At 46.7% G+C, this 15,539-nt stretch overlaps 1 protein-coding gene and 1 long non-coding RNA gene across 8 annotated transcripts in view; one reads left to right on the top strand and one right to left on the bottom strand.

Moving 5' to 3' along the window:
* Positions 1 to 6,457: 6,457 nt before the first annotated feature.
* LOC135237878 (uncharacterized) lies at positions 6,458 to 9,953 on the top strand. The gene is made up of 3 exons (XR_010324952.1): positions 6,458 to 6,967; positions 8,730 to 8,829; positions 9,083 to 9,953. It is a non-coding gene; the product is annotated as an uncharacterized LOC135237878 (long non-coding RNA).
* A 17-nt stretch (positions 9,954 to 9,970) lies between these two features.
* The window catches only part of setd5 (SET domain containing 5), a 39,850-nt gene continuing 34,281 nt past the window's right edge, over positions 9,971 to 15,539 (bottom strand). For 6 of the 7 annotated variants that reach the window (XM_064305395.1, XM_064305400.1, XM_064305402.1 and 3 more), the window contains exons 21-24: positions 14,198 to 14,484; positions 13,351 to 13,487; positions 13,027 to 13,139; positions 9,971 to 12,809 (exon numbers count right to left, since the gene is read on the bottom strand). In XM_064305395.1, the coding sequence (XP_064161465.1) occupies positions 12,144 to 12,809; positions 13,027 to 13,139; positions 13,351 to 13,487; positions 14,198 to 14,484 (1,203 nt within the window). In that variant the 3' untranslated portion in view covers positions 9,971 to 12,143. The remainder of the gene's footprint in view (positions 12,810 to 13,026; positions 13,140 to 13,350; positions 13,488 to 14,197; positions 14,485 to 15,539) is intronic. The other variant, XM_064305399.1, reaches the window with a different exon arrangement.

Below are 15,539 nucleotides of genomic sequence, written 5' to 3'. Positions count from 1 at the left end.
TGGTACTAAGCTGAACAATTAATTGTTGTCATTCAGATAAGCATGACATACACCTCAGACCGACATGACATGACAGACACTAATCTGAAGTGTAGATTTGTGGGTACAGACGTTTAGATGCATAAAAGCACACATCCCAGTGGCTAGTGAAAGAGCTTATATCCAGTGCCTGTGGGTGTGTGGAATGATGTCACATGACCTGCGGTGACCACACATGTGACACGACTGTCAGCCTATGAAAGCAGGTCTTCGGGAAGGACGCGGCTAACTGGAGGCCTCGACTGAGTTTCAGCCGCTTTCATCTGAAGATGGCTGGATTTAAGCAGTACAATAAAATGTTCTGACAGAGAACACGCTTTCTCAAGACTCTTCTGTGCGTATACAAGCGGCTCGTATAAGTCAGTCGGACATGCCTAAAACAATATTATCATCATGCTAACCCTGCTCTGCGGCTCCAGTACTGGCGTTACATTTTATTTTTCGTGTTGAACACACTGAACACACAAAAATCGTTGTGAAGGAATCGTTCATGGCTTTGCCATTGCTGTCCAGGACAAGAGAAACCTCTGTCCTTAATGTGCAAACACCTGCAGTGCTTCTTCTTTATTTGTTCCCCCAATTTGTCGCCAAAATTAGACTTTTTTATTTTGGTTTTTATGAGCCAGTATGAGATATGGAAGAAGAAGAAGAAAAAAAAGCTGTGAAACAGTTTTGCATTATTTATATATTTATTATATGTTTCATTTAAAACTTTTTTTTTCATTTCTATAGTTAATATTGTTTTTTTTTGTTTCTTGATGTCTCTCGATGTGATGAAATGGGAATGTTTATGCAAGATTTTCACTGGAAAGTCAAATGTGGCAGACATGGTTACTCACCGCCTATACATTGTTGTTGTTTTTTTTAAAGAAAAATAAATAAATGAAATGATGTATATTGGACTTCCTCACACCCAATGTTGTACTTCAAAGCAGTTATCTATTCGGCATTATCTATTGAACTTTTTATGGTACATTATTTAAGTACACAATGGCAATATTGTGATTTACAGGTGAATATTCGCACATATTCAAGCCCTGCAGTGAAATGTTGTGACTGAATGAGCCGTTTGGTGATGGGAAATATGTGAATGCCTTAAAAAAATCACAAAGTAATCACATTATAGTTGTGTTCAGCTGGAAACGTCTAATAAAAGAAGGCTTTTGAGACAGTGAGAAAAGACATGAAATCTGATTGAGCTCCATTTCTGTTATCAATACAATTGATTTAACCTTCCATCGGTTTGTAAAGACATGGTTGACCCAATGCAGTGCGCAGGAACTGATGTCCTGCCATTGCACCATAATCTCCTGAGCAAATTCATCGCAAATGTGGGACCAGTTAGAATCCTGAATTGAATTATTGCTACACCTCTGAAATGCACGCACCTTGCTAGTTCTCTCTCTCAGTGCTGTCTGATGAAGGCATACATTAATCCTGATGCACAAACACTGCACTCAAATAGCGATCTACATATCCGAAAATAATATCTTGCTGGGCCAGATTTCTCTCTGTGCTGGACGAGAATAAGCGTTAACTGGGCTGAAATGAATGGACAGTGGCGTTTATCACAAGCTGTGCTTCGGTTTCTGTGTAGCACTGCTCTTAGCTGCAGAAGGGGCCTTGGTCTGCTGTAATGTTATTTTTTCAGATGGGAAAGAACGGCATGGGAAATTGAGAGAAAACGACAGTTTAAGCATGGATTCCATTGACGGTCTTGAGTTTCCAGTGTCCTCATAGGAAAACGCATTTTCCAAGGACAGGAATGCGCTTCTCCTCAACTTGACATCGGGTTAAAACGCATGTGCGAATAACACATTTTCCTCCCAAGCATTTTACTCAGCGTGTAGGCCAGGCTCGGAGGTCGCTCTGAAGGGCTGGCGCGGCCTAAACCGCTAAGGTAATCACTGGCATTAAAAGCCCCCCAGCCTATTTGTGAGGGCTTTTTCATCTGTTATCGTTGGGGGCTCCAGAAAGACAGGACACCGTGGGACGCATCAGCAACGGCAGCGTAATCAAATCAATCACTGAGTAATGCATCAACAGCCAGAGCGTAATCAAATTACCCACTGTAGGGCCATGTAAGGAAGAACGGCAGCATCCAAAACAACAGGAGAGAGAGAGGGAGAGTGAGAGAGAGAGAGAGAGAGAGACGGAGGGAGAGAGGGGCAGAGAGAGTGAGAGCGGCCTGGTGTTTCTGTAAAGGCATCCATGTAAAGCCGCGTTGCCGTCAGTGACATAGTTTGCCGTGGTGGCGTATGGCGTGGTGTGCTACGCGTGAGTTTGTAACAGAACATCACCTTTTAATATTATGGTGCGTATGTAAAACTCATTTTTCATAAACAAAAAAGTTACTTAGAACCTTTTTATTCTCAGATCTCAAATTGCAGCTTGTATAGTTATAGAAATCAATGTACTGGCTACAGCTATGACTATATCTGACCAATGAGATCTCATTCTCAGTCTTTGTGGTGAAGCTGTTATGGCTCTTTTCCTTATTAATAGCTCACTGCTGTGATACTGCATTTCTATAAAGTTCCCTTGAGTTATGCTGCCACACAAAGCACTGAAGGCTCAGTTATCATAATTATCAACTCAGATATAAACAAATGAGGAGGGATCGAAAGACTACAAAATGGAAAAAGGGGGTAGATGAATCTTGAGTTGTGCATGTGCATAATATTCTTAGAACCGAGTATTAGTCCATGACAAAATGAAACCAAAAAATTTTGTTGAAATTATCAAAAACCGCTCCTTCCCTGGAAGCAAAATCATTTCATGCTACAATTATAGGTTCATATTGACTGATAATTGTGAGGTAATCCGCAGAAAATATTTCAGAGAACACCCCTAGGTCTCCTTTCATTACACTGAATTGATTTCTGCACTGCACTAACCTAATTAACAAACGCTGTGCTGTGTACTGGCGCTCAATGCAACACAGCACAGCGCAGGCTGCTGGGGCAGACGCCGCTAGTCCAGCTGTTGTGTTCCGAAAACAATTACTTTCCTGCTGTCTTTGAGATTGTGGAATGCCGCGTCCTGTGCTGCACACTCTCCACATTATGGAGATGCAGTAACAAGCAAGAAAAAAGGGTTTCGGGGGGGGGGGGGGGGGAGAACACATTGGTTTTTCGCTAAACTCATCAACATGAAATCCGACGTTCTGGAAAGAAGAAAAACATACTGCCTGGCAAACCGCACAAAACTCTCCACTCCAGTGGATCAGTTAGTGCTCGCTATTTATAGGCATGGGGAGGAGGGGGAGGGGCTACCAGCATCTTACATCAGATGTGATCGCTGCTTCCCTCCGCTGACCTGGACCGTGAGGGTAATCACCAGAGCCTTCAGAGTGATGCCCATATGCCCCCCCCCCCTTTCCATAACACATGGGGGTCAATCTCAATCTTCCCCCAGGGCCTGGGGTTCCCGCACCCAGCCTGACCTCCCCTCTGACCCATCGTTTAAGAGCTCAGCCAGGGCAGGAACCGAGGGGTACCAGGGGGAGTCTGGGAAAGGGGGGACAGAATGGCTGGAGCACCCCGAATTATGGAGGACCCCTCTATTCCTGTTTCTCTCTGCTCTTTCCCCACTCACTGCCCACGACCCGCTCTCAGAGCAACGCTCCACAGGCATGCGAACGGCATCTCTATCAGCGCACCACAAGATGAAGGATAAACGCACACATGGAATATTCCGGCAAACCGCATGAAAAGGTGAGAGGGGAGAGAGAGGGGCAAGCGTGAGAGAGTAGCAAGAGAGAGACTGAAAGCAAATGAGGGAGGGGGAAGAGGAGGACGAGCGAGAGAGAGAGAGAGAGAGGCGTGGAAGTCGGACGGACACAGATGGTCAGTCTTTCAGCCAGTCTGGCGGTTGGCCCTTTCCTGTCTGCGCGCTGCGGCGGGGCCGGGCGGAGAGATGGAGAGGCGCGGACGGCAGACGGTCCTGGCGGCGAGTTCGCGGGAAGCGGGACGGGATGGCGGGTAGAGGTACGCCAGCCCCGCTGCCTGGCGCCCCCTCTGCCAGCAGGAGGGTAAATCTAGTCGCGGGAACATGCCAAGCTTATAAAAGAGTCACCAGGGGGAGGTGCTGTTGAGCCGCTTTCACTAGGGCTGTTGCTCTCTTCAGCTGGTGTATATGCACCGGCGCCGACCGGATTCCACCGCCGTGAGCTCGCCCCACATCTGGGCTGCGTGGGCTCCTCCCCGGCTCTTAGTTCACAGAGGAAATAATAAACAAAGGCACTTTTGCGGAAGTTAATGCTGTTAATGTGGCAAGCAGGAGTCTGTCACGGGGTAAAAGCACAGGCTCGGAGATCACCTCCATCCAAGCAGCCCAGCTCAGAAACAGAGCGTGCGTTCAAGGAGAATTTATTGTCATATTCTTAATCTGATGTTCTTTATCATTTTCTGTGGTGCAAAATGTTGTGTGAAATTTTTTTGGAGATACAAAACAAAAATAAACAATGTGTCTGTAACTTGCAGTTAAACTTACTGGAACTAGTCCTCCAAAACACATTTAATTCTCTTGTGCCCGCAACACTGCAAAAACCATGCATTAGGTAATGTCTTGTACAAAATATAAATAAACAATGATGTCATGATTGTAATAAAAATGACGGTGTCAAGGGCAACCAATCCACCTGGAAGACCCAGTCAAATCCCTCGGCATTCATTGGCGTGAAGTCTAGTGATGTGGCATTTCTTCATTAAAACAGGAACTTAAAACAGAAACAGGTCGATATGTCCTGGTTTGAAGAAAGCAATGAAAATGTAATGTTTGTATGAACTTTGATGAACGTCAAATGTATTAAAGATCACAGAGGAAGGTCGGAAGATTGCGGTCACTGAAAACACACTCAGAAGTGCTGGGAGAGGAAAGTATCGGCCAGCCTGGGATTAAGTAATTGCTCAAAGGTGCTCCAGGGCGTCTCATCCTGGTAGGGCAAGACTCTACTGCATGGACAAGCCCCATGGTCTGCTATCGAATCCGGACCATGCCAGTACTGACTGTGGCTAGCAGTCCCACGGGGTGGCGGGCAGTTGGCACTATGGTAGGCCGGGGAAGGGAGGGCTCGAGTTGGCTGGGAAGACACTGTCTCATTAAGCAAGGTGGCCACAGGCAAGTCCTCCTGCTGTGCTGGACATGAAATGTCTTTCTTCCTCCTTGCGAGGTGTGATAACAACCAGCGTGTTCATTTACAAATGAATGACAGTAATTAGAATGCTGGTGTTTTTATTGCACAGGAGAGGAAACCACAATAGAAAATGAAAGCTTTGTGTCGAGTTCCCATGGCCCCAAGCCTGAGCTCTGATGGTCAGTTTTGGTATTTCCCGGTCTGACGAGCAGCTATTAAAACAGGACAAGCCCCTTCACAGGTGACTCTCCACTGCATGGGGGGAAAGGTGGGGGGGGGGGGTTAGACGGAAATAGCTGGATGGATGTCTGGCATACCCCTCCCACATCTGGGCCGCCTGCTGGCTGGTCCGGCTCGGCCCAACTGGCCGGTTCGCCTTCCGTCTCAAGAGAACACATCGCTCGGTCGTCCCTGGGTGTGCCCGAGACCGACATACCAGACCGCTCCCCACCCAACCGCAAGGCTGGAACCTTGACCCCTTCCGGGCACCCCTCTACTCCCACCATCTTGGACTCCCTCCCTGGCGTCTCCACAACCATGGCTTCCAGGCTGGCCGTGCCAAAACAAGCCACATCATCATCGGAGCCTGCGAGAGGTGGGAGCTCAGAGCAGCCGCAAGATTGACATGGAAACGGCGCACAAACACGCACATACACGCACACACAGAGGTATGCTGTGCGTAATACACAAGTCACTGAACAAGCTAGACAACGCAAGCACTCAGGGTGTGTGTCTTCATTTGGAACATCAACAGTAGGCAAAATAATTAACCACCACATCCATATTATGAGTAAAGCATTTGTTGCAAAGATGTCCAGGTTATTCCTTGAAGTTCTTTTCATGTCCATGTGGGGACAAATTAATTTGTCTCCATGTGCTGGTGGTTCCTGTCCAGTGAAAGGACCAGAAGCGAAACAAGACAAAAGGCGAAAAAAAATGCGTGCGTTCCATCACCATGATCGCGAACAGGGCAGGAATAGCAGCCATACAATGGCAGTCTGCTCTGAGAGTAAGTAAGAATTGTGAGCGTGGGAAAGGGACCTCGCGTGAAACATGTCGACTGAACGGCTCGTGCTCTGAGCCGACGGAGAACATTCCGGATGCGGTGCTTAGTTCATGTACGCCCAGTGACACAGAAGAAATATCAAAATATTTAGAAGAGCCGCTCCCTCAACCCGGACCAAATCCAACTCTCCAAAACAAAGGTGAGAGAGGGGCTGGGAGGGAGGGATGCGCCGTGCCTGAAATGACGCGGGGCATGGAAAAGAGGGGGCGGGGGGATAAAAATAACAAACCATAACAAACCACCGAGACCATTTTATTGAAGACATCTCCTCTTCCTCCACTGTGCAGGTGTTTGGGAGAGTATAAATGCTAGCGCTCGACATCTGGATACCGAGTAGTAGGGGGGAGAACGAAGACTTCCACTCTCTCACAGCCTCTGTCTGAAAGCGTGGTCCACTACTGTGGAAACAAACGTCTGTGGCCTCATTCAGTCAAAACCTTTTTTTTCATTTTTCTTTGCTTTGTACACCTCTCAAAGTTTGTTGACATTTTCTAAGAAAGCTACAGATGATAAAAGCGACTGAACTTTAGCTTTCAGGTTTTTTAAAAGACGGTTTAGACTTTGTTCCTTTGCGGGGGGAAGTGGTCTGTTGTCCGAGATGGCGCTCGCGAGGGCCGTACCTGTCCCCGTCCGCAGCTCATGGGCGCTGCTGGGGGCCGTCTTTCTGTCTCTGAACCTTATCTGGACCAGCAGCATGACACAGGCGGCCATCTACCATTACACAGGTAAGCGTCCGCCAACAATCTAACCAATGATGTAATAACTGAGGAAAAAGCGATGGTTAATCATACTATCTTAGAACATATAACATATCAGGAGAAGAAGAATATACACATACACTCACACGAAAGGGAATGCTGTTTGAGAAATGCTGGCTCCAAAATTGATATCCAGGTCCAATTAGTCCAGCGGTCCCCAACCTTGGTCCTGGAGAGCTACAGGGTCTGCTGGTTTTTGTTTTCACCTTAAAATCAGCACCCAATTGAGACCCAAGACGCCAGGTAGGTTGAGTTAACTGTGTAATCAACTGCTCTAATTGATTCATGAAGTGCAGAGTCACTATGAAAACCAGCAGACCCTGTAGCTCTCCAGGACCAGGGTTGGAGATCACTGAATTAGTCATTATCCTTTGAGACACTTTTACTTCAGTGATTTCTTTAAGTGATTGAATATAGGAAAAATAATAATATAACGATGTAATTATTTTGTACCTATGTAGTATACTTGTATGATCACATACATTTTTTCATTTTATTATATGTCTATATTTTGAATATTGAAGAACAATATACTTTTCCTTTGACATCAGATGGTATAATCTCTCAGTAGTTAGTGTTTTTACATACAAAAAACAGCAAAGAACATAACAGACGTAAAGGCCCAAATTGAGTCACTTCTTGAGGGAAGAGCTGTACAAACCTCCTCTGTCTGATGTAAAAGCGCCCCCTAGTGACCAGATGTCCTCTTCAGTAAGAGAGACAAGCTGTTTCGTCAGACTTGCTGGATGAGCTCTACAGGATGTATTTTGGCTCGGAAGCATAATCATAAACGGGGGTGAAGTATGTATTAATCTTTGGACATGAATTCCCATCAGAGGAATGCAATGCCAAGTGAGCAAACTTCTTATTGAGCTGCAGGTCTGCATTAACTCCTCTCGTGGAAAATCAAGCATATTAATTCTAATCATGGCATCGATATTCCTATTCATGACTTCAAATATGAAGAAAACACCCTGCCCAGATAGCTGAGTCACAGACAGCACGCCCGATTCAGTTGGCTACTCAATATGTCACCCTGCCCTGCCATCATATACCGTATTTTATACACACGCCCAACATATTGATAGTGGGCCATGAATTGACTGGCTGTGAATTCTGTTTCCACTGTAGATTTTTACAGTTATAAAAAGACCCCCGTGCTGATCCCAGTTCTATAGGCTGTATGAAGCAGATTAACTTTCCTTGGAGTATGGTATAAAGTGAAAGGAGTATCAAAACAATGGATGTTAACAAAGCTAGTAACTGATATTGTTTTACAAATGCTTTACACAAAATGTAACATACACAGTAAATTCCAGCTGGAAAGGGATATCTATGTAACGCTGCTTAGTCAGCACGAGAGTCAAGTGTGGATATGGAAGAAGGGTGGTTCACCAAATATCAACAGCATATTTATTATTTCTGCATTTACCCTTTTTAAACCAGATTAAAATGAATAGAACATCTGATGATGCATTACTGAAAATTAGAAATCTTAACTGCTTATCATCATTTTACAATGACACAACCATTTTAAGGATGTTTTTAACAGGCCTAAGGTATGTTTTATCAACGAGGTCCTATTTACAACACCCTCAGTGAAACACAGTGCATAGTAACTTATTCTTAAAACGAGAGAACACCCTTTGCAAGTTGTCCTGCAGTCGTCACTGTAAAACTAAAATTGAATTTAAAATATATATATATATTTTCATCATCGGCTTGTTAGGTGCGTGTATCCAAACGGACAAGGTGTTCCTGCCGGGACAAACATTCATGAAGGGGTGCAACAAGTGCTACTGTCACGACACCGGCTTCGTCTGCTTCTCGTGAGTTACTGCCTAGACTAGTAACAAAACAAATCATTTATACGGTTTTGTGTGTGCGTGTGTGTGTGTATACAATTTCTATTTGTAACTAAAAGTTTAGCATTTGTTAGGTCTAACATGGCCCCTAAACTTGGATTCATCGTCCTCATTTTTCATCGTCCTCATTTTAAAATGTGCGAAACATAATTTACTACGCCGAAGAGTAACTTACATATTCCAATGTAGATAATACACGCTCCGTTTCCTTTTCCAGCCCAAATAAACCAACCTCCTGGCCTGAGAAGTGCCAGCGGATCCCGGCGGAGTGTGGATACCGGGTCGTTTACCGAGAAAACCCGGATGTAGATTGCCGCGCCTACAGCTGGATTGGGTAACGCGGCGGCTCCGCGTGCATCCGAAGACAGAAAAACACCTGCACTTTATTATCTGACTGTCCCCGGATGCTCGATTGATTGTTAGAGGCTCCCTCGCGCACAGCACGCAACAGTTGCGCGCACGCTGTGGTTTTGACGCGGGCTCAGGCGACCGTTCGAGTGTGTCCAATATCCGCGAGAACCGTTTAAGTCGAGTCGGGAAGCATTACCTCCCCACTCTCCCCCTAAGTGTTCTCACTTGATGACTGTCAACTCAGCAGGAAGACAAATTGCTAAGCACCCTGACCCAGCTTCGGTAATTCCGTATTGTTCAAGCGTAGAAACTAAATCTTTAACAGTTGCTTTTTTCATAATATGAGTAACAACCTGCCATCCACTTATTGGGCATAGCCTTCTCTTGCAGGTTTTCAAGGTAGTTAGACGGAGTTGATTTAAATGGTCCAGACAGCCAGGTTTCTTTCTGCTGAGCGTAGATCACACACCCTCCAACCTAACAACCCCCTTCAACCCCTCCAACAATGACAAACTCATCAGTGGTGGGCCCACATTGGACAAAACTGTTTTCTGGAAGTTTTACTTTTTTGTGTCTAATTGATTAGTTATTTTGATAAGATTTTCCCCGCTGTTTTAACAGATACTTCCAGTAATTTTTGGCACTGCTCACAATTTATATAAACCAAATACTCTGTGAGCTTCAGTCATCATCTCTGTAGCAGAATAACCAGATCAATAAAACATGAAATATCAAAACTGGCCTCTTCAACATGTCATTATCATGAGTATTTTATTATCAAAACGTATAACATCTTTTCTCTGGATTTTTCTTGTTCAGAAGGTCCAAATAGCTGGTTATAACTATGCCCATGGTGTAAAAAGAATTAACCTCATTTGAAATTTAAAATGCAGTTATCCAGTTGAAACTGTCAGTACACCTAAAACAGATCAAACGATCAACGGAAATAATTGCGATCACTTTGCACAGATCCAAACCTCAGCTCTCCACCAACAGTCAGACTGAAAAGAAAATCATGCTGCAAATTTAGTGTACTATATTTTCTTGGTACAGTATATAACACATTTTATACAAGTACACATGATCATACATAATGTTTGCTTTTTAATTAAGGTGCTGGTATTTTGGGTCACAAGTTTTCTTGATGTCTCCCATTTGGAGAAACATTCATGTAACCAGTGAGTACCCTTACATCTGTTATGTGAGGCAGAGGGAGAGGTCATGTGATAAGTCAGCTGACCATCTGTCCATTTCCTGGCCTTCCAAGAACCCACATGATTGGTGGGCGAGCCCAACTGTATTCCTCTGGCAGATACTGTACTCAAGTTGTTCCCATTCCAAACAAGTTAGAAAAAGGCCTTTGTCTGTCCAGGGTGGCTTCTTTGGGGGGTGGGGGCGGGGGGCGGGGTGGGAGACGAGTCAATCGACTGCCCGACTCCTAACGGTCGATCATTTCAGCATTTGCCGTTGACTCCTAACGGTCGATCATTTCAGCATTTGCCGTTGACTCCTAACGGTCGATCATTTCAGCATTTGCCGTTGACCATTTCGCTTTACAGTTAAAATTTTTTTTTTTTGTCTCTCGGCAACGGTCATGGCACGCAACTTGGGTGACTTCGCTGTGTTTTTTACCAGATTGGTGAGAAACCTAACAGAGATACAGCATTATGTGGAAACTGAAAAACTTTTTTTTTTTTTTGAAGCAGCACTTGTGTAAAACACAAATATGAGAAAAACACAGCAGCTTTTCCACCAAAAAAAAAAAAAAAACAAACAAAAAACAAAAACAAAAACATCCCCCCACGCCTTTCCTCTCTGTTGAGTGGGCGGTGTGCGGAATGCAAGGGTTGGTCCGAGGGGAGAAAGAGAAATTCTCGATAATTCTCCAAAATTTCAGCAAAAAAATCCTACAGGATTCAATAATAATAATAATAATTATAATAAAAAAACAATATAACAAACAAACAATAATAAAACTCCGGAGCAATATATATATATTTTGCTCATTTTTGACCTCGCTCCTTCTCCCTGCATTCCAGCACACTGAAGGTTTGCAACAGTCACCGAATCCATTTCCAATGAGTCTCATTTCCAAATACAGAGAACGAAGGATTTCTTACTTACTATGTGTGGGGAAAATGGATTTTTTAAAAAAATAAATAAAAAAAAAGACTGCAGCACCATGGATTATAAGATCCGTATGAGTCAAGTACAACATAACAAGCCTAGGATAATTATAAGTGAAATAAAAGATCAATTAAAAAAACAGATCCTGACTCCAGATTCTTATGATATACACGTGAGAAAAAGGAAATTAAAGTGGAAATCTCCTGGAATGATCTTCTCAGAAAGCCAATCTTCGACATCCTTTGCCCTGTTCTGCCCGTATCTTCTTAAGGGATGATACAAATATATGCTATTTCCTTTACCGTTTCAAATTTACAAATAAAATGTTGGCTGTTACTGTGGGACTGACTTGGCTGAAAACCAAATCATACAATAACCTAATAAATCATACATTTATACATTTTGTTTTTTTTAATCATAATCACTAAGTACCAAAACAACAGGTACTGATACTTGTACAGGTACGCAAGTTTATCATTTATGACTCCTGCATGAACATGGTTCTGTACACACTTATGAGAACTGAAGGGTAATTTAAAAACTCTACATGATTTTTTTTCTCTTCTTATTTATTTGTCTATTTGTTTTCTCTTAGAATTCTTCGATGATGTCAAGGCCGAAGTTGGGGCCGCACGTAGAATGTAGTTGAATTATTATTATTATGTTTTTTGTTTCGGTACAAGAAAGAAAGTAGAAAGAGAATAATAAAGGGTCCTGGTTTTAAAGCCAAGTCCTTGTTCCTTAAGTCTGTACATTAGCCCAGAAAGAGCTCCGCTGGGTTCGGTGAGGGAACGGAGGTCCTAATAGCTTCCCGACTGTGTCCGTACCCCCGAGCCCTGGATCTGGCTGTGCTGAAACTGACTGATGGGGGCCCCTCGTTGCGGATAGGGCTGGGCGCTGGGGGCGGGGAGCATTCGGGTCCCGGGGCTGCTGGGGCTTAAGGTTCGAACCCCGGGCTGCTGCTGGGACACCCGGGAGGCGTGGGGAACGGGGTTGCCCCCCGTGGCGGCGCTGGGGTCCGTTTTGGGGTTGCTCTGCGTCAGCAGGGGGGAGCGGGCGAGCGAGCCGGTCGAAACGGGCGTGCCGCTGTTCAGCAGGCTGGCCTTCAGGTGGCTCCCGCCGTACACGTGTGACCCGTCCGCACCCAGGCTGCCGCTGCTCCCGGACTGGTGGTGGTGCTGCGGCTGAACGCCCCCTACCTGCCTGGAGGCTCCGCACAGGCCCGAGTCCGCCGAGGAGGCGGTGACCGTGGCGGTGGGGGTGTGGCTGGGGTAGGAGGAGGCGGGGCTTGGTGACTGCTGCTGCAAGGGATCCTGGGAGATTGAGGGGAGCGTGGAGAGACGAGGATAGAAGCCCTGGCCGGGGGAGGGGGCGGAGGGGCTGTAGGAACCGCGGAAGGGCGACGAGGCGCTGTGCTGGAGGAACGTGGGTGGCTCCCCCTGCTGGTGGCTCTCCAACAGCATCGACTGCAAAACACACAAACACACGCACGCACACCCAACAGATACACACACACACGCGCACAAACACATGGATGCACACCCCAAAGATACCAAAATACCCACGTGCGCACACAAACATACACACATACACACATTTTCTTGGTCAATAAACAGTCCATTTGTCCTAACGGCAGCAAAGTAAAAACCCTTTTTCCATGCAGGCTGAAAATGGAGGCTGTACCTGGTGCTGGTACACAGAGGGGCTGTGCCTGTATCTTTGGGGGCTCTTCACTGGGGAGGTCCTGGAGCGGGCTGCTGGCTGTGCGTCACACACGTCCCCATCGGCAGAGTCTGCTACACAGCACACACAGAGTCTGCACACGGCCAACCCGCTTCTACACACACACACCCGGCTACACAGCTCCATTCAGGGCTCTACAGGCTACTGCTACACAGCACAGAGAGTCTGCATACAGTTGCCTGCTTCTACACAGCCTTGAGAACAAGGTGTGTGAACTCTCTAACCGATGAACGGCGTAAATTAAGATGGTGGGCGGGGTCGTACCGGAGTCCTTGTCCCTGCTGCCGTCGCTGGCCCCGCCCTCCCGCTTCAGCATGCGGTCCATCTTCAGGCTGCCCCTCAGCACCCGCTCCAGCACGCCCTGGTTCTCCCTCAGCCTCTCCACCGACGTGGGCACCATCCTGGGCACGGGGAGAGTGGCACAGTACCAGCCGTGAGCCAGTGTTTGCGCGTAGGTGTGTATGTAAAAGCCTGTGTGTGTCTGCGTGTTAGAGTGTGCATGTTAGCATGCGCACGTTAAGCCTGTGTGTGTCTGCGTGTTAGAGTGTGCATGTTAGCATGCGCACGTTAAGCCTGTGTGTGTCTGCGTGTTAGAGTGTGCATGTTAGCATGTGCATGTTAAGCCTGTGTGTGTCTGCGTGTTAGAGTGTGCAGGTTAGCATGCGCACGTTAAGCCTGTGTGTGTCTGCGTGTTAGAGTGTGCATGTTAGCATGCGCACGTTAAGCCTGTGTGTGTCTGCGTGTTAGAGTGTGCATGTTAGCATGCGCACGTTAAGCCTGTGTGTGTCTGCGTGTTAGAGTGTGCATGTTAGCATGCGCACGTTAAGCCTGTGTGTGTCTGCGTGTTAGAGTGTGCATGTTAGCATGCGCACGTTAAGCCTGTGTGTGTCTGCGTGTTAGAGTGTGCGTGTTAGCATGCGCACGTTAAGCCTGTGTGTGTCTGCGTGTTAGAGTGTGCATGTTAGCATGCGCACGTTAAGCCTGTGTGTGTCTGCGTGTTAGAGTGTGCGTGTTAGCATGTGCACGTTAGCATGTGCACGTTAGCATGCGCACGTTAAGCCTGTGTGTGTCTGCATGTTAGCATGTGCACGTTAGCGCGCTCCTCTCTCACCAGTGGCTGGTGCTGGTGCTGTCCTGCCCCCGGGCCGGCTGTCCCCCGCTCTGGGAGGCCAGGGTGTGGTCGGGCGGGCTGACCTCCTCGATCTGGGGCGCCGAGGGGTGCGCCGGGGAGGAGAAGCAGCTCTGCGGGGAGGCGGGGGGCTGCAGGAGGGCGCGGGGCCCGCCGGGGGAGTCCGCGCTGCCGCCGAACACGCTGGGCCGGGTGGGGGTGCCCAGGGAGCCCCCCGCCTCCGGCTCCTTCGCCCCCTGCTTCCGCTTGCGGTACTCCAGCAGGGACACCTGGGGAAGACGGGCGCACGGGTCAGCCAATCGCGTGTGGGGCACAGGCCCCTCCCACCCCGTGCAGGCCCCGCCCACGGCACACTCGGCTATGGTACGACACGCAACCACACGGATGAGGCAGCGGGATGACGAGCGGACATGGAGGCTTACCGTGTCTGCGATTCGCCTAACAGGTGGGCGACTCAGCACACAAAAAAAACAAGCAAAACAAAAAAAGCTATGGCAAACTTTTGACCTCTGTCCAAAAGCGCCCAATAATATTTACTTTTCCCCCTTCTGCTGGACGTGATGTACAGAATTGCAGTTCTGATTGTGCACATGAGGAAGCCCCCCACCTCTCCATTTCAAAAAATTTTGGCAAGCACAGGCCGAATGTTCCCCTGGGAAACCTTCCTTATACGAGCAGCAGACATTGCCTGTGTGTGTGTGTGTGCCGTGTGTGTGCCGTGTGTGTGTGTGTGTGTGCGCGTGCGCTCCCTGGACATTACAGTGAAAAATATTCCCTGCAAAAACTCATCCCTGCTGCTCTGTCCTTAAGCTCCATTCCACAGGTTTCACTGCCATTCTGGCTCATGCCCTAATCCAGCAGGGTGTGTCCAGGGCACCGGGCTGGGGGGAAGCCATGCCGTTTTGAGCGTTAAACAAGCACTTGCTTAATTACGTATCATGATCAACTATGAGAAATCCTAGAATGTTCTAGATGCTCTCTGAAACCTGAAGATCTGCTATCTTTAGCCAGGACAAATCAGTTCTGAGTACTGGAGAGGCCTCAGGACTACATTTCCCAGGTCACCATGAATCAGGATAAGGCAGGTTTTCACTTGGCAGTACCTCTTGTTTACACTGCCCGAAGTCATTGTGGAAGAGATGTGCAGTTGGGTTTGTTCTGATGCAGCTCAAAAGTCAAAAATATAAACTTTAGAATTACATGATGAATATAATAACATTATTACAAATATTATTCCCTTTATATTTACAGGACCTAGAATTATTTAATAGAATGAAGTTGCATTCATGATCAAATATAATAATTAAAAAAAAAATTTTCCTTT

The sequence above is a fragment of the Anguilla rostrata genome, chromosome 13 (genome assembly GCF_018555375.3).
Source record: "Anguilla rostrata isolate EN2019 chromosome 13, ASM1855537v3, whole genome shotgun sequence".
NCBI classification, from domain to species: domain Eukaryota; kingdom Metazoa; phylum Chordata; class Actinopteri; order Anguilliformes; family Anguillidae; genus Anguilla; species Anguilla rostrata.
The sequence above is the reverse complement of the archived record's forward strand: the minus strand, read 5'-3'. Positions and strand labels throughout refer to the sequence as shown.